General features: G+C 30.7%; 3 protein-coding genes across 4 annotated transcripts; 2 read left to right on the top strand and 1 right to left on the bottom strand.

The window, feature by feature from the left end:
* The first annotated feature begins 18 nt into the window (after positions 1 to 18).
* On the top strand, positions 19 to 4,995 carry LOC111614793. Its single transcript, XM_023356155.1, has 3 exons — positions 19 to 46; positions 3,050 to 3,695; positions 4,758 to 4,995. Exons 2-3 carry the CDS (start codon positions 3,079 to 3,081, stop codon positions 4,993 to 4,995), a joined length of 855 nt encoding a protein of 284 aa, XP_023211923.1. The 5' UTR covers positions 19 to 46; positions 3,050 to 3,078.
* A 6,761-nt stretch (positions 4,996 to 11,756) lies between these two features.
* On the bottom strand, positions 11,757 to 13,364 carry LOC111614789 (U11/U12 small nuclear ribonucleoprotein 25 kDa protein-like). Its single transcript, XM_023356150.1, has 2 exons — positions 13,014 to 13,364; positions 11,757 to 12,487 (listed from the first exon to the last, which is right to left on the bottom strand). The coding sequence occupies exons 1-2, from the start codon at positions 13,302 to 13,304 to the stop codon at positions 12,323 to 12,325; spliced, it is 456 nt and encodes a 151-aa protein (XP_023211918.1). The 5' UTR covers positions 13,305 to 13,364; the 3' UTR covers positions 11,757 to 12,322.
* Positions 13,365 to 14,964: 1,600 nt separating this feature from the next.
* Positions 14,965 to 20,986, top strand: LOC111614792. Of its 2 annotated transcripts, XM_023356154.1 has the most exons (6): positions 14,965 to 15,241; positions 16,638 to 16,752; positions 17,098 to 17,179; positions 17,715 to 17,772; positions 17,856 to 17,942; positions 19,023 to 20,986. In XM_023356154.1, exons 3-6 carry the CDS (start codon positions 17,165 to 17,167, stop codon positions 20,969 to 20,971), a joined length of 2,109 nt encoding a protein of 702 aa, XP_023211922.1. In that variant the 5' UTR covers positions 14,965 to 15,241; positions 16,638 to 16,752; positions 17,098 to 17,164; the 3' UTR covers positions 20,972 to 20,986. The 2 variants fall into 2 exon arrangements, with proteins under 2 accessions (XP_023211922.1, XP_023211921.1); XM_023356153.1 differs by lacking the exon at positions 16,638 to 16,752.
* Positions 20,987 to 22,211: the final 1,225 nt, after the last annotated feature.

Raw genomic sequence — 22,211 nt, 5'->3', positions numbered from 1 at the left:
ATTAATATACATCAACCATCCAGTTCAACTGATATAAATGATTCAGGTAATTGCAAATAATATAAGCTGAAATATCTTTTTTACAATTAAGTATGTGAAGTGAATTAATAATAATAATAAGTTTATAATGTAAATTTATAAATGATGATAAATAAGTAAAATTTGTCTGAATTAGATAGTAATTTTTGTTTAAAAAAGTCCTTTATATAAAACATGGTATATTTATCACCTGACTTTTATTGTTAGAGCACTAATATAAGCATTAGAATTCACTGTATAGTTTGTCTAGTACAGGGATGGCGAGGCATTTTGAGTCTGTGTGCCACATAGTAAGCACATTAAGCATACTTTTTTTTTTTAAATGTTTATGCGTGCAGAAGTTTTAGACTTCAAGTAACTATATTTAAATTTGGCCTAATAGCCAAGCAGTCAAAGTGGTAGCTCTTGTAGACCCAAGATCAAAACCCCAGAAAATTTTGAGGAGGCGATTCCATTCTTCAACAACTGGCTGTCCCATTGTGAGTTTGCAAAATAAACACCCCTCTTAGGGTGCAACTATGCAGACGCGAGCAAGCGAATTTTCAGAGTGAGTGAGAATATGTGGTGAGAAGAGACGAGACACGATAAATATCAAAACCTGTGAGATATGTGCGAGAACCAGAAATTTGCTTTCGCTAGCATTATTTCTTGCTTCTCATTTGTGCATGGTTTTCCTTTGCAAAAACTAAATCGCTTGCAACCTCTTGCTCGCCCTAAATTTGCGTCTGCATAGTCGCACCCTTAGTGCCCACAGGGCAAAATGGATTTTAAAAAACTATATTTAAATAAATATGAGTAAAATAATATGCTGTAATTAGAGTGAATATAAAGAACCTGATTGAAAAAGATGATAAACCAAAATCATATAATACGTTACGTGCCAGATGATTTCTTCGATGTGCCACCTTGGGCATGCGTGCCATAGGTTTGCCACCTGTGGTCTAGTAGGTAGTTATTTTTGCATCAGACCCCTTTCAGAAGCATTACATTATTTAGCAACGAATATAAAAGTGAAATTTAAAAAATAATGTCGCATTTTGTTGATTGTTTATTCTTGCAGTTTATACTTTAATGTTGCCTGCACTTAACATTTAATTCTGAAATTAAATAACATTGAAACATAAATGTATATTGGCAATACGATTCTTAAACTAAAATAAAGTTGTATTTTCCACATGTGTAAGACTGATGATGATAAAATAATGTATTTATTCTATAAAATTACAAAAAAATATATAAATGAATATGTGTAGAAGTAATGGTTATTAAAGTTAAAAAACGCTAATCAAATGCACAAAATAGTATCAGAAATAAGCCTTAGGTAAGGTTTTTTCTGTTTTCTTCACACAACTGAATCTTAAAAAAGCCAGTTACCCATAAATGCTTTCCAGAGAACACTGCAAATTGCATTGTGCTAATTCTTATTTTACTAATTAAATTTATTTAACAAATTTTTAAAGTTTGTAATTTCAAAATATTGTATAACGTTAAGTGTATACATTTGAAAATTTCTATTGTTCAAATCTTCCATTTTGTAACAGTTTATATTCTAGAGTCATACATGAAGATGTACGGCTTATGAAATAGGTTGAGAAAACATTACTGTATTAATTGATTAAACAATATCTATGCAAGTGTTAATTGTTATAGTATAGTTGTCATCTCTGCTGAATGCCATTTACTATTAGCTATGCAAAAATTATTCCAGACATTACTTTCTTTACATTTTATAATAATTTCTGCTCTTTTTACTCTGTCATCCCTCCTAATATGCAGATAAATCATGCTGCATTTGTGTGCAAGCTCAAATACCCCTATTGTAGATCAATGACAAGTCACAACTGAATCCTATATGAGAACACTTGTTCCACAGTAATGACAATCAGAATAGGAAGTATAGGGAACAACAATTCATCACTATTATCAATGATGCTGGTTGAAAGTATAGTTCAGGCTTGACCCTATATTTAAAATACTTTACACTTGTTATAAAAAATGATAAACTTTTGGGTGTATTTAAAATTTACACAGGTGGTGTTTAAATTAGTAATCTTAAATTTTTCAAGTACAGTGGTGCCTCGAATAACGTACTTAATCCGTTCTAGGTGCATGTCCGTTAAGTGAAAAGTCCGTTATACAATACGCATTTTCCCATAGAAATACATGTTAAAACATATAATTCATTCCACAGCAGAAAATAACCGTACTGTACCATAAAAAAATGAAAATGGAGCAGTCACCAATTATGCCGGGTAGTCAGATGTTGTGAGGATAACGTGGAGGAACACTTTCTTCACACATTCATACAAATACACTTTATACACATTGTAGCAAGTCCCTTTTTATTGTTTTTTAATCAAAGCCAGATTCAGGAGAGGCTACTGGAGCTTGCAGGGTCAACTCCTCTTGTTCCATCCTTTGTTTTTTGGCAGCTGGCTTCTTGAAAAACATGTCCAAGGTGGTCTGTTTCTCTCTTTTCTTCAACACCTGTTGGAAATGACAGGCAAGGGTGTCATTGTAGAGATCATTGATTTTGTTGGCCTCAGCTCTGTTTGGATAATGAATGTTGGTAAACCCCTTAACCTTTCCCCATTTGACAAGGAAGTTTTTTGTCAACATTCACTCCTTCTGATGATTTCTTGCTTTGTTTCAATTGAAATCACCTTTCTGTTCTTCTACAAGCCATGATTTGCACAACACTTGAATAAATGTAAATACCCTGCACTGAGGTAAAGTACGTAATAAAGAAGGGAGCAAGCTGAATCTCAACGGGAGCTGTGTACCTCAGATATACTAATAATATATTCTAATAATACTAATATATCTTAAAAATAGCAGATTGTCATTGGCAATGGCAAAAAAGTGGAAATATCACCACTCTTTTGCCGTTGTTCGCAGAAAGTTTGTTGTTCATCTCACGTAACTGCCAAACTGATAGTCCGTTATTTAAGGCACCACTGTATAATAAAAACTATAGAAATATTAAGTTGATATGTATAATATTTTTCAGAATCTTTTCAGATACAAAGAGAATATTTAATGAATTATTACAAGACTAAAAATGCTTACATGAAATCTTTATTGTGGAGTGAAAGAAGTAAAGACTTTCCCTTAAAAGACTACTTTGTCCAACTTACAGTTCAGGAAGCAGATTTATTAGGGAAAAAAGAAGGAGAAACTATTCAGTTTACACAGATTTTTCCAAAATCAATTGACAGACATGTTGTAATGTTAGTCACTGGTGATCCTGGTTATGGCAAAACTACATTTTGTAAGAAAATAGCTTACGATTGGGGCACCGATACATCCCGTACCAATTATTTAGGATATTATGATTTTACTGTCGTCATTATTTTGCGAGAATTAGAGAAGAAAAGTATAACAGATGAAATTCTCCAATGTATCTGTGAAAATACAGATACCAATTCTAGAGATAAGTTAAGACAAAGAGGATTTAATTTATTAATCATTCTAGATGGATTTGATGAAACAGGTGATAAAGATTCAATTATACAGTTCATTAAAAAAGACTCATTTCATATTTCTAAAGAAATAACAATTCTTGTTACTTGCCGTCTTCATGCTGCCGAAAATATAAGAGAATACATAAATATGAGATTCATTATTCAAGGATTTTCACAAGAACAAAAAGAAAAGTATATTAAATTAGTTATTGATGATGATGATGGCAGGCGGGATGAACTTTTAAACTTGATAAAATTCAGCTATTTTCATTCCGCCTTAGCTGAATGTCCATTAATGTTGCATATGTTATGCTGTCTACCAGAAACAAAATACTTTTACAAAATACAAACAAAGACAGATTTGTTCATTCAAATCTTTCGTCTGGTGATAAAAAGATATATGAGAAAAATGGGAGACAAACATAATTTAAAAAAAGGAAAGTTTTTCTATGGAGAAGACTTACTGGTTAAATTGGGAGAAATATATTTGGACAAAAGATCCAAAATGAGTAAAATAGATAAGCCCATATGCATGTACGAGATTTACAAGTTGCTAACATTAGCAGATAAACAGTTAAAGAAAAAGTTTCCAGAAAAAAAAGACTATCAATTTATATTAGGACTAGACATTTTTGCAAAGTATTTTGAGGTAGATGGAGTTAGTTGTTTCAATTTTATACATAGAAGCTTTCTCGACTTTATATTTGCTCTTTGTTATTACCATTCAAAACATATCCCTCTAGATTGTGCGAAAGATTTTATAATTGTAAGATTTCTCAGTGGTCTTTGCGGAGATGAAGAATTTTCAAATCATTTCATATATGATATTCAACAGAATGTTTATTATTCTACAGTTTGGCTTGACTGTGTTAATGAAATTAAAAACATAACGAACAAACAACTATTTTGTTCAAATGCCAAAGTATATTTTGATTTTACCTGTTTAAAAATGATGACAATTATATTACATCTACCTTTCTTTCGACTTTCTCGAATTTATTTTCATTTTCCCAATGCAAAACATTTGTATGAAGAAACTAAAAAAAAACTAATAGACTTACACAACGTTTACAAAGAATCTGATAAATTGGAGATATTTCTATTTTTGGATAACAGTTTTAGATTACTGGAAGAAGGGGATAGCTTTAAAAATGAAACTTTTCCAGAAAAGATTTATGATATTTGTCAATCCGTAGATCTCATTCAAAATTTAATAAATAGTTTCAAATGGGATAAATTTAAAATTTTGTTTAGTGGTGCCCTTAGATTTATTAATCCTATTCTTCATTACAGCATGTATAATTTTTTCAAAAATGTTGAAATTCCTGCAGTAATTCCAAAAGATCTTGAACTAAAATTGCATAAAACAAGTAAAAATCTTGTTGCTCTCCTTAGCAAGGATGATTTAATTGGAGAAGTCAAATACTTGATTTCTACTAAACAATATTTGAGTCTGAAAGATAATATCAAGCTATCACCTGATGATAAATGAACAGTAAATACCAAACAAAAAAGAAGCAATCTGGCATAAACTATACTTGTATTTTTAATATAATCTTTGTGATATTCAAAATGTGGTATAATAATGTTTTCTGAATCAATGTTTTGTATATCAACTCAATATTTTGTACAATAAAAATAATGTACTAGAATTACCTTTATAATAATGAAAAAAACAAAAACTTGAAATTCTTAACTAGTCAGTTCTTGGTGTGATATAAGCTCAAATGTAAATTACAATTCATTTATTAAAAATTTATTAATAATAATGAAAAAAACAAAAACTTGAAATTCTTAACTAGTCAATTCTTGGTGTAATATAAGCTCAAATGTAAATTACAATTCATTTATCAAAAANATTTTGAAACAATAATGTATCTGAGCTGAATACAAAGAAGAAAAACAAAAAGAGAAATATTTTCAATGCTTAATCTAATAAATTACCAACGATTGCCTGAAAGGTCGGGCTATAATTTGGCTAATTAAATGATTACAGTAATTTCTCACTAGAGAGACGAGTTAGGCACCATCTCTTAACTAAATTAATAAATAATTTAGTACCTTCTGGAATAAAAGAACTGACCCATGGGTGGGGCTGGAACTCACAACCTACACTTGCTGTGAAGTGCGTTTGTCAGTTGCACCACCTGGACACTGAGCATGTCTTTGATTCAAGAAGTATATTAATTTAGATAAAGACTTTACAAAAAATAAAAAAAATGGGATAGATACAAGTTACATTATACAGAATAATACATATAATATTTTAACAAAATTTTTAAAAGATAACTTATACTATATTTAACTAATATCGTATATTTAGTAGATTATTAATGGTTGATAGTTGGTTACAATTGACTTTATAGAGTATGTTGGGTAATTGACTTAGTAATCAGTTTACTAGGGTTGATACATGTTTAGGTCATCTTTGAGTATGCAGTTGCATTTTGCAGAGTGCAGTTGTATCTATATGGGAGGGCAGGGTAGCTTCACCAAATGGGGGCCATCTGGGGAGGTGAAGCAGGTTGAAGTAACATATGGATACTACCTGTTAGGGAGGAGGGGTTTCAGCTGTCACCAATGGTTAGACCATCGTTTACGTTCATTAGTTTTTATTTTTGTCATTTCAAGAAGTTCATATAATTTCCTTTTTATATTTTTTTGTATTCTGAGTATTTTTAGATTATTAAGCGAGATCTCGCAACCTTCGCTATTGCAATGTATGGCTACGGCAGAATTAGTGTAATTAAATTTAATAGCACGTGAATGTTCTTTTAGTCTGATTTTTAGGGTTCTTCCAGTTTTGCCTATGTATTGGTAATTCAGTTGGCAGCTGCAGGATATTCTATATATAACGTTATTTTGTTGCATTATATCAATATTTTGAATAATATTTTCTTTAGTTATTAGTAATTTTTTGATATTAGTAAATACAATGGCTAGAGTTATGTTATGTGGTTTTAATAGTTTTTTAATTTTTTTGAAAATTAAAAAATTATAACTCATTTGAGTTGGTATTATATTTTTTTGGGTTATGGTAGGGTTGATGCTGGCAAGCCAGTTTTCGAGTATTTTATATACGTAGAGCAATTTCTTTAGTTTGTTCAAGGTAATTGCTCGTGTGTGTTTTAATTTTGGTGATATACATGTTAAAAATACTTTTCTTGATATATACACAGGTGTGCTGGAATGATAGTTAACAACTTTCCTTACATAACATGGTTTAGTATATTTTTTAAAACTTAAGCTGTTATGAGACCTTTGGACAGTGACGTCTAAAAATGGTAAATTTTTATTACATTCATGTTCTATATCAAAAGTTATGTTGGTTTCTATATTATTGGCACTGTTAAGGATAGTTTGAGGGTTAAAGTAGTGTCATAAATTATAAAGCAGTCATATCTATTGTATTCTATTATGCCTCTGAGCTTTCTAATATGATCTATTTTTATCATACATAATTCTGCTAGTTCAGGGCCTATGCATGAACTTATAGAGATACTGTTATATTGTCTAAAAGTTTTTTTATTACAAGTAAAATAATTATTATTTAGAACAAATTGAACCAGTTCAATTACCAAATTATCACAGTTTAAATTAGTTAATGTATCAATTATAAAGCTTTTATGTATAGATATTTATGTATTTTATGTATAGACATATTTTTAATGTCTAGGCTTAACATTCTGCCACAAACTATATCCTTGGTTTTGTTATATTTCATTATTATTTTTTTTTTCTCAAACTTTCTAACATAGAACCTTTACGATTAGATTTCATTTAAGAGATTTTTTTCATTAAACTCTTACTAACTCTTACTAACAGTAAACAATACATTAATCAAAACCTTCTTTTTGCGTGTAATTAATAGTCATTCAAACTTTTATGATTGCATAAACTGTGTGTGTTTGTTTCTCACACAAGAACACACCATTACATCAATTTGATCATTTTGTATTCCTGTTTATAAAAATATCTAGCAATGTGTGGTGATACTTTCCTAGTTTCACCACTTATTCCATCTGTTTTGAGATTTTATTACAAAAACATTTTCATGCCATGTCACCACTGTATGGTTTCCCATAAACCTTAAAAAACACAAAAATTTCAAATTAAATGAATAATTTTAATTCATTTAATTTAAAATTTTTGTGTTTTCCAATTATCAATATGTTGAAATACAAGTATCATTAAGTTGTATGTGTTGAAACTTTTGTTTTTCAAGGCTTATGTTATATTGTTCATATGTTTGTTTTGCCTAATCTTTGCTGTACAGCATATTTTTTAATATTTAAACACAGACTTTGTTGAAAACACCAGTAAATATATATTTAATCTAATCAATATTTATATTTTCATTCCTGTGGGTGCTTATGTAGGTAGAGATCCATAGCACTGCTTTGCCCAGGCCTGTAATGCTGTTAATGTGAGGCTCTGGACAGGTCCGAACCCTCACTAAAATTCGCGTTAAAATAATTGTTTTAGAGAAAAAATATATAGTAGTTAGAAATAGATTTTTATTTTATGAAAATGCGATGCTAACTTTTAAACAATAGAAGAATGTAAGTCCGTCAACCATTTCCGGTTGGAGATCGAATTAAACTTTGATTTTTACCTCTCCCGCGCCCCCGAAAGGTTTCGAATTGTCATCAGGTGACAAGGAGAGACCAATCGGAAAGGAGAATCTGAGAGAAAACAGATAAAACTCCAGAAATTCAGGGACGCGACAGCTTCTTCTCCCGAAAGTTTCAAGTGACGGATCTGTTGTTGTGTGTGTGTCTCGCACCCATCTTCGTCTCCATCTCCCGACCTCGGATCGACATCTTTCCATCAACGGAAGTCGACCGCATCGTCCCAGAGTCGTCAAGACGTGACGGAATGGTTCATTCGCGAACAAGGGACACTCCTTCAAAATGGGACTATCTTGGAAAGGAGAGGAAGACCCAGAGGCCACAACCGCCGCAGAACTTCAAAAGATCGCGGAAACCTTGTAAGCTTCTTTCGTGTTTAATAAATGATTGTGTTGTTTGTAAACGAAGCATCTATCTCTGACTCAACTGCTTCCACATGTCATTGATTGTTACCGATCGGCAATCCAAACGGCAAGGAAGACAATGACGATATATATCACATATTATCGTTCATTGAGTTTTTTAAATTTCTCCCCCCTCGCCCTCCACATTAAGAAGGCCTTGAAACATTTGAAGTTTAGGAGCACCTTCTCCATATACATTACTAAACGTTTTACTGTTTCTACTGCATTATATTCATACAGATACAGATCATGTGCTTGTGTTCCTTGATGCTTACATTCAGGCTCCTTGTTGTAACTCCTACATATGTAAGTTAATGTTGAAAATGATCTTGCAATGGTAAACTCCACCCTGCAGAAGAAAGAATGCCCCACACATTGAAAGTACATTGCCGTTGCCAAGGCTGCTATGCAGACACACAATAAATGCTAATAGCAGAAGGGCAGATAATACCACAAAGCATGTGACTACATTTTGTCCATACATACTGTCCTTGGCAGACAGCACTTTGCCTAAATTGTTTCAACAGAAAACATAAGTCTGCATAAGATCCAACTTCATCATAGACTTATGTAAAACATCTTTTGCAAAAGTGAGTTATATATTATCATTACAATAACTGTGAGTTGATATTGCATTTCAATGTTTAAAACTGTAATCTAGTATTTGGTAAATAAACATTGTAAGAAAATGTATTGACATTCTAAACTGTATGCTGATGTTTGAAATATAATAATAAAATACAATTAAATAACTATTCAACCAGCTGCTTTTGTATACATCATTTAGATTTAGACATATTAATTCATTTCTGCATTGAAATTTTGGGCCCTGAAGATATTTTACACATCCTATCTTAAGTTGTATTGCACCACATTATTTCTTGCTGCTGCAGACAAGTATACACTTAGTCAAGCATGCTGTCAGCAAAAAAAAACAATGCAGCCAAGTAGGCAAATTCCTTAATTTTTTTCACAAATTTCCTGATGTTCCACATCTTTTCTCTGAAAAACTAATGAAAATCTCTGATTTTTCCCAACTTTCCAAGTGCATACAAACCCTATATACAGTAAAACCCCACTTAATGCTGATTTGATATAACACAGTCTGCTCAAAGCCAAAAAAAGCTAAAAATTTACGCTGATTCAGATTATCGCGGCATTTCATTGATTATTCCCAAACATGAATCAATCAGTAAAAGGTGGCAATTCGTCGCAGCGCTGTACTTTCCTTAAATCTATATTTGTTTGGTGCAATTTTGGAAAAAATGTATCATCATGAACGCCATAGGCAATATCGACTTTGCTTGACAAGAATTAACTGATAAATGCATGAACGTAGTGTGGAAGATGTTATGGCTAAAGTTATCCAAGAATGCTCAACGAGAAGAGTCTATCGCTGTATCATTAGGTCGACCAAATTGTCAACCTAATCAATACAGCAGGACTAGGTGATGTAGATGAGCAGGATATTAAGGAGTTACTGCAGGTTTCTGATCAGTTATATCCTTACCAACAATGATTTCAAGAACTGGCAGAACAAGGAATTCATGTAAAACTGGAAAATAGAGATTCTGAAAACGAAGAACCCATAAAATTTCTCTACAGGCTTCCTTAGTAAAAATTTTGGTTAAAAATAACCAAAATTGATCAAATTGTAGCAAATGATCCAGATTTTGAAATGAGTGCAAAAGAAAAACGAGGCGTTTTGGATGCAATCTCTTGCTACCGACATTTGATTAAAGAAAGAAAAAGAAAGCAACAAATGAAACTACATGACTTTATCACAAAAAACAAGAAGTTCAGAAGAGCCAGGACATTCGTCACAAAAAATGAACTCTACATTTCTGTGTGCATATGTTTAGGTGTTATTTAACATATGTTGTTGGGCAAATTAATATAAAAATAACTTAAAATTAAAGAATGTTTGGTTGCGTGTTCCCCTTTCTTTATTTGTTAAAATGACCTCATTTAATGCTGTTTTGTTAAGCGCTTTGTTGTCTAGGAATGCATCTGTGATGTTTCTAGGGATTTTTAGATTCAAACCCCACTCCCGTGACACCAATTTGTGAGCCACCGGGAGGTAAGAGGAGTCCGCTCCTTCTGGCCACAGGTCGGTGATCTACTTTCTTGGCAGGGATGATAGTAACGTTCGGTTACGCGTTACATGAGTGGAGGAGAGTCGGAGGGGTCGACGATAAGACATTGGCAAAGTCAAGTAACGACACCATTTAAAACAAAACAACGGTTTATTTTACTAGCTAACTAAATAAAAATTTTACAAAACTTCATAGACTTTGCAGATGAGAGAGAGAGTTTACAATAATAAGCGTTCATACCTCTTTGCATATACTAGTGGGATATTTTCCCGTAATGTCGTCCTTTATGGATTGTGATCGGTGACACAAGTATAGGTCGGCGACAAAAGTGTAGGTCTGCTATGGGAGTGTAGGGCTGCGATGGAGAAGGCGATGTCTGACTTCGATGTTCGGCGATTCCCCCGATGAGGGGAAGGTGTCGGGTTTTTATACCTTTTTCAGTGGGAAAATTAGTCAGGTGATGAATTGTTTTAGCAGGTGTGAGGTTAAAGTTGGTGTTAGAATGACAACAATATGACGAATTTCGCATGTAAGTGCAAACTATGCACGGTTTGATCATGAGAATGTTTATAGTGAAACCGAAAGAGTTATAAATTTCTCATGCCCTTTATATTTCGTTTTTGTAGGTCCAAACTCCTTTACTTAAAGAAATTTTTATTTAAATTTATTAAAATTTTAAAGGGTTACTTTCTTATATGAAATTATATACACTTCGAATTTCACACACCTCCCACGTTAAGCAGAATCTTAGTGTATATTTGAAATAACTAGTTAAGAATTTATTTATTATTAAGCAGTTTATTATTAATAAATTCTTAACTAGTTACTTCAAATTTAATTACTAATCATTTCAATAATACAAAACTTTGAAGATTTGTATTATTTAGTTTATATATTGCTACAACATATTGAATAGGCTCTTACATAAAGAGAAAATGCAATTATTCTGATAAAAAACAACTACTTATTTAAATACTTATATAATGTTTAAATAAGTTATACTTAATTAATGAAATATAACTTGACATTTCTCTCATACTACATAACATGAATAGCAATAAAATTAAAATAATATACATAATTTTAATATGATTAGAAAAAATAGCAAAAGTAATTACTTACACTCATGACCTTCTGTAGCAACTTCCGTCACTGGATAATCATCCTTGAAAAATTATTTAAAATTATAAAACAATAAAATGAATACTTTTAAGTAGAGTTGATCCTCAATATAACATATTACTAGGATGAAGTAGTTTAATAACATGACTGTCTACTGTAACTTTATATAACATATGATAAGACATATAAGCTATACAATGCTAAATGTAATGGAAATAACACCAAACCGTCAAGATGGATGTAAACAATAGCTAGGGATCCTCTGCCTAATCAACCCTATGCATTAACTAAGTCAGTATGATATTCTGAAATGCAGTAATTCCATTCTGATCTATCAACATTTGATTCTGATAATGTATTTTTTAATGTATTTTTAACATATAAATCAATGTAACTTCTGTGACAATACTGCCATACTTTAATATGTACAAAAAAATATGACAAATCTCTGCTAAGACAAAGGTCATTAACTGATCTGAATATTACATATTTTCAGCAATTAAAACCTGTGGTGAGATACATTATATGAAAAAATCAATCAAAACAATTAACCAGAATCGAAAGATTCATTTAACTCTGAGTCGTTTAATAAAAGTAATTTCTGAATTATTGCCAATTCCGTAATCTTTCAATAAATAATGATCATTCATCAATTTCTGTCCTTCGAAATATAACCAGTAAGTCCTCCACACGTATCTCCAGCTAATCGTGCGCTTCTTTCCTTCTCGTTCCTGTCGAATAAAGCAAGGAAAATAAGTATCAATTTTAATATATTTATTAGAACCTTTATAAATCAAAACAAACATAATTAATATGTTTTGGGAGCAATCTATCCCAGATTTGTTGGCCATTCTATCCAAGGTGGGCCCGACCATATCCATGATGGGTTAGATTAGAAGATCCGATAGAACTATAGAAGCGTTATACTGCTTTTATAATAATACCAAGTTCTTTCTTAATACTTTCAGGAGAAAGAGAAATTAAAAAACAACATAATGCTTTAAAAGTTTAATTCTGACTGTCGCCACTAGAGGGTATCATGTACTTCTTTTTGACAGCTATATTATCCCATTCATAAACAAGCACATGTTGAATCTTTGTGCGTGCTATTATTTTGTATAGAAATTTACCGAAATTTCATTTGTTCGCTAATTATCATCCTTTAATTAATTATTAAAAATTTAACCTTTAGGCCTTAATATATTTAACCTTTAACTATTTAATATATTACTTGCACGAGAATATAAGTAAACTTACCAATTTAGTAGTCACGTATCTCCGAATGGCTTTCTTCAAGTCTAAAACATTTGCTTTCTGTTCAATAATTATATCGTAGACGAGTCCGTCTGCTCTTTTCACAAACAAAGTCATGGCCCGTCCTTGTTCCAAGGCCAAGAGCGAATTTAACTCTTCCAACGTCACTCCGTCCGGAAGATCGGCCAACAAAGGATCCGTCGCTATTATGCGAGAAATTCCCTTTTCTACCATACTTAAGGCTTCTTGATGAGATAATTGCGGACGTTTCTCTTCTTCCGTTTCTTCGCTCATGACGATGCTTACACCACTTCAAACGTAAACACAGAAACGAACATGCCGCCGTATTCGTTTAAGTGTTGCCAGACTGGTTAGTCTATCTGGCAACACTCAAATGAAATTAGCGCCATGGTTTTTTTTTTTATATCTGAAAAGTAAACGTTAAAACCTTACGAAATAACGTTTCTTAATTTAATGTTAATATTAATTTAATATTAATAATCAGTATATGTATATTTTTCTGCTTTGTTGTTGTGACGAATTATTTTAGAGTGAGCGAGGCGCGGGTGCCAAAATGGGTACAAGCGTCTCAAATTTTATTGATCATACGAATACATTTCTGTTCGTTATATTTTAACGCCCCTAAATCCAATTTCATTTTTTTAGAATATTAATTATCTGACATTAGTTAATTTAATAAAGTGAACCGGTGATCCTTATTTGCCAGATTCAAACCCTGTTCCAGCCATTCCATAATAATAATGTTTCATCTCTCCAGTGGTGAGAGCCGAAACCTTATTAAGTGTGATTTTGTGTCTATATAAAGTTTGGTATCATAAGGTCTGAGGCTGGCGCAGATATTTCTAGTTTACATTAAGTGAGTGTACAAAGTAGTAAACTGTGGGCCTATAAGTGCAGGTCACATATAATACGTACATTTACTTACCAATTTTTTATCGTAATAACAGAATGACAGGAGGAAAAATCTATAGCAGTGGTTATACAAGGATCCACGAAAGCATAGAAGGTTCTTGGGCGTGTTCTTGAAAATAAAAATGGACATCATTCATACTTTGTGCAAAGCCCATACCCATGTACTCGAATACTTAGCAGGTATACTCGAGTAAACGTGCCTGTGCACCTAAACGTACAGATTTGTGCCTGTCAAGATTAAATAAAACCACAAAAATATTTTAAGGCAGAAAGCTTAATGTTGTATATGTTATGATGTTTACCACAAACGAAATACTTTCACAAAATACAAAGAAAAACAGATTTGTTCATTCAAATCTTTCGTCTTATAATAAAAAGATATATGGGAAAAATGAGAGAAAAACATAATTTAAAAAAAGAAAAGTTGTTATATGGAGAAAACTTACTAGTTACATTGGGAAACATATATATGGAGAAATACTTTACTTTTCTTTACAACATGTATATTTTTTTCAAAGTTGTCGAGAATCCTGCAGTAATTCCAAAAGATCTTGAACGAGAATTAAAAATCTTGTTGCTCTTCTTAGTAAAAATAATTTCATTGGAGAAGTCAAATGCTTCATTTCTACTAAACAATATTTGGGTCTAAAACAGTGTTTCTCAACCGTGACTATATTGACCCCATGTGGGCGTTTTTCCATGTTGAGAGGGCCATTAGTAATAATTTATATTTTGGGGCAAAAAACAATTTACTGGGCGATATAGTAAAACATTATATTAAGATTAATTAGATATTTCATTCGTTATATCGTACAATAATTAAACGAATGACATTATACTAGTCACTAGTCCATTTTATGCAGTACGAATTTGGCGTAAGTCTCGGCCCTCGACATCGGAATTTTATAGTAAAGAGGGCGATACAACGTTGAAGGGGGCGACGATTCGCTAGAGGTTGAGAAACACTGGTCTAAAAGTTAATATCAAGCTGTCGTCTGATGATAAGTGAACAGTAATACGTGTTACGTAGTCACCTCTCTTATCTTTAGATAACAGAGGTGACTTCGTAATACATATTACTTTTTTAGTCATACGTGTTACGATCATAAGACTTACACGACGTGATTAGCAAAGATAGCAACGTTAACAGTTTCGGGGTGGATAATTTTAGTTCCGTTTTCTGTTTGATGGTTTTTCTGTTTCTTTTTATCACTGACTGTAGCGAGAATATTAAATATTGTTTTTTGTAATTGTAAAGTAGTGGAGTCCACCAAGACAGAAAAAGACAAAGAGTGGAGGTAATTGAAACATTTTAATTATAATTTCTCCAACATTAGTTATTAACACTAACCATTAATAAGAAGAAATAATTTCTTATTTTTTGATATTGTATTTTAATTTGTAAACGAAATAAGTATTTGTGAACGAACTATTTCGAATTTTCTACTCCAAGCATATATAGAAACCTCATGTCATTCTATTCTACAGAAGTTTATGACTTTTTTATAAGCTTTCCTATCACTAAAAAAGCTATTCATATCGACCATTTTGGGTTCGGCTAGGCCCACAATGAGGCGGCCGAATGGGGGCCGACGTATACAAAGCCCACTTCGAAAAATCCTTGGGTTTATTTCACTCTCAAGGAATCCATCCCGGATCCTGAAGCGATAGGCTGCCATTTTAGTTACTCAGCCGTATAGCTTTATACAGATATTTTAGGACTGCTGAACACCCATGCAGAGATTGTAGCGACAAGCAACGGAGAAAAATTCCAACATGGGATAAATTAATATATTTTTTCGTACATAATCGGTTATCCGAAATATCGTTTATTTTTTTCTGAACACCCCAGTCCCCAAATGATTCGGATAATCGACGCTCTACTGTATCTTTTAAGAAAGAAGGATTAATTACAATTTTAGATGTGTCTATAATTATTTTCGATTTCAATTTGCCACAAAATTCCGCGTCTAAAGTAGTACAGTAAAAGAGCATCAGTTAACCCGAATTCTTCAGGGTAATCCTTAATCCTCTCTCCCTTGCCCCGGCGAAGGAAATTTACAAAAATTCCTTTTTTGTGTACCTTCTCGTCACGTATCTTAACCGTTTACCAAATTTTGACTTAAAACTACTAATCGTTTGGACTCTGGACTTATTATTATCATCGACCCATCACAATTAAACGAAAACAAATAGAGCAATCTTTCCAATTAGAAAGTTTTAGAGCATTAGTTATTTAGTACGAAACGACATGCGGTTCACACGGATAAAAGAAATTGTCGCCTGTACACCAAAAAATGTTCGAAAACGAAGCACGCCATTTTGTGTAAACGTTTGAAAGGAATAGCCATAGGTATAAAGAAATAAACACACAATTTATTGCATAGCTTGCATAGCTGTAGTTCTCTTCGTTCCCAAGAATTTCCGGTTAAAGGACTTTCCTATGCATTCTGTATATATAAATTTAGCAGTTATTTTTATGTATGTATTTTTGAACGACACAATTAGGCACTAGGCTACCCTATCATTTAATTTACTTCTATTTGTTTTAAGTACTTGAAAATAACAAAATAATTCATAAGTTTTAAGTGGTGTTAAGAAAACGAAATTAAAATATTAATTTAATTTTAAAAAGTTTAGAATTAAAAGTTTTCTTTGATGTAAATAATGAAAACTTTTTCGTATAATAAATAGTTTAGTTGTTAAAAAAGAGATCCTTTCGTTGTTTCCGCCATCGACGAACAAATACGAGCCGTTTCGTTAGCATCCATTCCACTAAGCCAGGCCAACGTGACGAACTGCATCGAAGGTAAATACGTAACTGTGTCATTGTAGGCACGAGAAATTCGTTTGTTACCCTCGACAGGTGAAATTCCAGAAAATAATTGATCTGGAAGTCCGAAACTGAACAATTCTGGTCTAGAACCAAATTGATTCCTTTCAAACTTCTAAACCAATTAAGTACTGGGGTTTGCGATACGATCTCCCTAGTCAAAAGTTAATTATTTAAATTTTTAAAGCTAGTCTTTAGAAAATTATATTTTTCTAGATACTCTATTAATTAAATTTGTATCATCTATTTATCTATTTCGTCAATGTAATTAATTTTAAGAAATAATTTATTTTCAATAATATGCATATATTTACATTTTAGATAAGAAAATATCTATATATTTAGATTAAAAAGCAGATCTTTTAAACTTTGATCTTCGTAATGAAATATGGCGGAAAGTCAGGTAAAGATAACTTTTTTATCGATAAATTTAATTAATGTTATTTGAGATACTAAAAAAATACATGAAAAACAATTCTATCTACACAAGTTACAACAACGATTATAAAGATTACATTATAGCAGTTCAGTCGTGTCAACAATCATAAGCTTTATTAAATCGTGCAGCTAAAATAATTTCTATATAATCACACAATTTAGAAAACATCTCAGCTGTTAAATCTGATAAATAATGTTTAAATTTCTATATACTGTAAGTCTATTTTCTCGTAAAATTATTAAGCGGAACAAATAACAGATGATTGTATTTCGACTTATTTATTGTTTATTATTTATTGTTTTCTGCTACAATAGTTCTTTATTAATAAAAATGATGTAACACCTTAAGATTCTCTTGACTAACTGCGAATACACGATTTTAAGTTAATGATTATGTATTATAGCATACATATTTGTCTTATGACTTTATAATAGGTATTTAAATTAATTCTATAACATTTTAATTAATATATTAGGTCTTAATTATTGAAACATTTCAGGAATCGGGAAGTTTGGCCATAGATGCCTTAGATACAGCAACAGGAAGAATAGCAGAGTGTAATTACTTTTAAATATGTTCATTAAATCTTTACATAAAAATTAAAACAACATTTTATAATATATTTTAACACTATTATCAGGTATTGTAGTAAAAGACTCAGAAAACGTCATTGTAGGAAATGTTTATATAAATCAAACATCCAGTTCAACTGATAACAATGATTCAGGTAATTTCAAATAATAAAAGCTAAAATATATATTTTTTTCATTAAGTATGTGAAGTGAATTAACAATAATAATATTTAGAAACAATTGATTTATATTATTGAATTTTAAGTTTATAATAGAAATTTATAAATGACGATAAATAAGTGAAATACGTCTGAATTTGCCAGTAATTTTTGTTTAGAAAAGTCCTTTATATACTGACTTTTATTGTTAAAGCACAAATATAAAAATAAGAATCAACTGTACAATTTGTCTAGTAGATAGCAATTTTAGCAACAAAATACTTGCAGAAACATTACATTATTTAATAACAAATATAATAATAAAATTTTAAAATTTGATGTTATATTTTGTTGAATGTTTATTCCCGCAAGTTTTATGTTGCCTGCATTTAACATTGAATTCTAAAATTAAATAACATTAAAACATAAATGTATATAAGCTTCAAAATTGTTAAAGTAAAATGAACTTGTGTTTTTCACTTGTGTAAGACTAATGATGATTAAATAATGTATTATCTATAAAATTACATAAATATATATGAATATGTATAGAAATAATGATTATTAAAGTTTAAAAAAGACAATCAAATGCACAAAACCACTAACATGGATCGAGGTTAAGTGAGCTTTTCCTGTTTTATTCACACGACTGACACGAAAAACGCCAGTTGCTCATAAAGGTTCTTCACAGAAAACATTGATAATTTCATATTTTACTAATTAAGTTTTTTTTTAAAGTAATTTTCTTCAAGTCTTCAAGCTAAAATACCCCTATTCAATGAACCTGCCACAACTGCATCCTATACGAGAACACTTGTTTCACATTAGTGTCAATCAGCATACGAAATACAGAAAACAATAACTAATCCTCTGATTGTTCATGATGCTGGTTGAATGTTTAGTTCATGCTTATTTAAAATGCTTTTATTTAAAATGCTTTACACTCGTTATAAAAAGTGATGAATTTTCAAATGTATTTCCAATTTACACAAGTAATATTTAAATTAGTAAGCTTAAATTTTTTAAGTATAATTAGAACTACAGGAGAAATATATTTATATGTATAATATTTTTCAGAAACTTTTCAGATACAGAGAGAATGTTTAATGAAATATTACAAGACCAAAAATGCTCATATGACATCTTTGTTGTGGAGTGAAATACGCAAAGATTTTCCCTTGAAAGAATATTTCATCGAACTTAGAGTTCAGGAAGCAGATTTATTAGGCAAAAAAGCAGGAGAAACTATTCAGTTTACAGAGATTTTTCCAAAATCAATGGATGGACATGTTGTAATGTTATTCACTGGTAATCCCGGTTATGGCAAAACTACCTTTTGTAAAAAAATAGCCTACGATTGGGGTAGCGATACATCCCGTACTGGTTATTTAGGACATTATGATTTTACTGTCGTCATTATTTTGCGAAAATTAGAGAATAAAAGTATAACAGATGAAATTCTCCAACGTATCAGTAAAAATACAGATACCAATTCTAGAAATAAGTTAAGACAAAGAGGATTTAATTTATTAATAATTTTGGATGGATTCGATGAAGTTTGTGATAAACATTCTATTATACAGTTCATTGAAAAAGATTCATTTCATATTTCTAAAAATATAACAATTCTTGTTACTTGCCGTCCTCACGTTGCCGAAAATATAAGAGAATACGTAGATATGAGATTCATCATTCAAGGATTTTCACAACAACAGAAAGAAGATTATATTAAATTAGTTATTGATAAGGATGACGTCAATCGGTACAAAATTTTATTTTTGATAAAACTTAGCCCTTTACATTCTGCCTTAGCTGAATGTCCGTTAATGTTGCATATGTTATGCTGTCTACCAAAAACGGAAAACTTCAACGAAATAAAATCAATGACACATTTGTTCATTAAAATCTTTCGTCTGGTGATAAAAAGATATATGAGAAAAATGAAAGAACAACATAATTTAAAAAAAGGAAAGTTTTTGTATGGAGAGGACTTACTAGTTAAATTGGGAAAAACACATTTAGAGAAATTATCTAAAATGAGAAAAAAAAACATAACTACTTCCGTGTACGAGTTATGCAAATCCCTAATATTACAAGAAAAAGAGTTAAGAGAACAGTTTCCAGAAGAAAAAGACTATCAGTTTATAACAGGAATCGATATTATTTCACAGTATTTTGGGGTAGATGGAATTAGTCGTTTCGATTTCATACATGGAAACTTTCTCGACTTTATTATCGGTCTTTGTTATTACTATTCAATACGAAAAGATCATGTCGATTTTGTGTTTATAAACTTTCTCTCCGGTCTTTATGGAAATGAAAAATTTCCAAATGAATTTGTGTACGCTCTTCAAGAGAATGTTTGTCATCCTGTAAATTGGCTTGACTGTTATAATGAAATTGAAAATAATACGAACAAAAAATTATTCTGTTTAAATGCTAAAATATATTTTGATTTTACCTGTCTAGAAATGATGACAAGTATATTAAAGCTACCTTTTTTCCCACTTTCTCAAATTTATTTTCATTTTACCGAAACGGAACACGAAGAAATTAAAGAAAAATTAATAGACTTACACAACATTTACAAAAATTCTGATAAATTGGAAATATCTCTATTTTTGGATAAAAGTATAAAATTCTTGGAAGAAGGAGTTAGCTTTATGAATCAAATTTTTCCAGAACAGATTTGTGATATTCGTCAATCCGTAGATCTCATTCAAGATTTAATAAACAGTTTTAAATGGGACAAATTTAAAATATTTTTCAGTGGTGTACTTATCCTTACACGAATTAATGGCCCTCTTGTACGTTACAACAAGTATAATTTTTTCAAAGATGTCGAGAATCCTGCAGTAATTCCAGAAGATTTTGAACTGAAATCACATAAAACAAATAAAAATGTTGTTGCTCTGCTTGCTAATCATAAATTCAATTACATTTCAGTAGAAATCAAGTATTTGATTTCTACTGAACAGTATTTCAGTCTAAAAGATAATATCAAGCTATCATCTGATAATAAATAAGCAGTAAGTTGCATTCTGGCATAATCTGAATTTGTATTTTTAATAATATTGTGATATCAAAATGTGATATAATCATGTTTTCTGAATTAATTTCTAATAAATACTTTGTATAATATCAATAAAATATTTTACGCAATAAAAATGATTAATGTATTATAATTACCTTTATAATAACAGAAACAACGAATAAATGAATTTTTATCCAGTCAATTTTTGGAGTAATATAAGCTCAAATGTAAATTACAATGAATTTTAAAAAAAGTATTACTTACCTTAAATGTTATAAATGGTATCCATGAATTTATTCTNGAGAAATTTATTAGTTACTGTTAACTCTTGTAAATAATATCATGAAATTATTTTTTACGTGATGTCTGCCGTTATTGATTTATCAAAAATACATCATACCTTTAGTACTTTGTGAGGTTTACAGCTTATGTAGCATTGAATTTATAATAAATATTAAGATTTTTTTTATAATTAGCATATTTAGTTTGTGTGTACAATAAATATGAGATAATAAAAACGTTTTCGCCTTAGTTTTGAAAAGAAATGTATCTGAGCTCAATACAAAGTAGAAAAACAACTTATAAATAAATATGTTCAATGCTTAATATAATATTGTAAAGTTTTAAACGTAGGCATAAATAATTCAAAGTAGAATTATGAAGTATATTATGAAAATTTCGTATAATAAACTGTATTTCAACAACTGTTATTATTTTACCTGGATTTTGTTTAGTTACAGCAACGCCACACTTAGATGATCCGCCTAGGAGGGATGACTTCCGGGAGGTCTTTCTAAGAATAATTGACTTTTATTCAGGCATTACAGACGTGGAGAAAACCCGAAAAACAACGCGTGTCCAGCCCGTTTTGGCGAGGTAGGAACCATCGCCTAGTGTTCGGGAACGGAACTACTCGGCCACTGCTGGGCCTTTCACCTTATAGTTCGTTGTTTTTTATCCGAGCTTATATTCTGTCAAGTTAAATGCTGTGTCTTAATAATCAGTTTTAAATATTACAATAAATAATAAGAAGTGTTATAAAATTTATAATTTCTGATCAAGAAGTAATTATAAATTTTTAAAAACTAACACTTTTTTTATATTTTCTTAAATCTTACGTAATTAAAATTATTGCGTTGCCATTGTGAAATAATATAAAACAGATAACGATATTGTATAGATTAAGTATTGTCAATATAAATTAATCAATTATTAATAAAATATATTAAATT

This window comes from Centruroides sculpturatus, unplaced genomic scaffold (genome assembly GCF_000671375.1).
Source record: "Centruroides sculpturatus isolate CEXI.00-Female unplaced genomic scaffold, Cexi_2.0 scaffold2209, whole genome shotgun sequence".
Classification (NCBI taxonomy): Eukaryota; Metazoa; Arthropoda; class Arachnida; order Scorpiones; family Buthidae; genus Centruroides; species Centruroides sculpturatus.
This window is presented reverse-complemented; position numbering and strand designations above follow the sequence as displayed.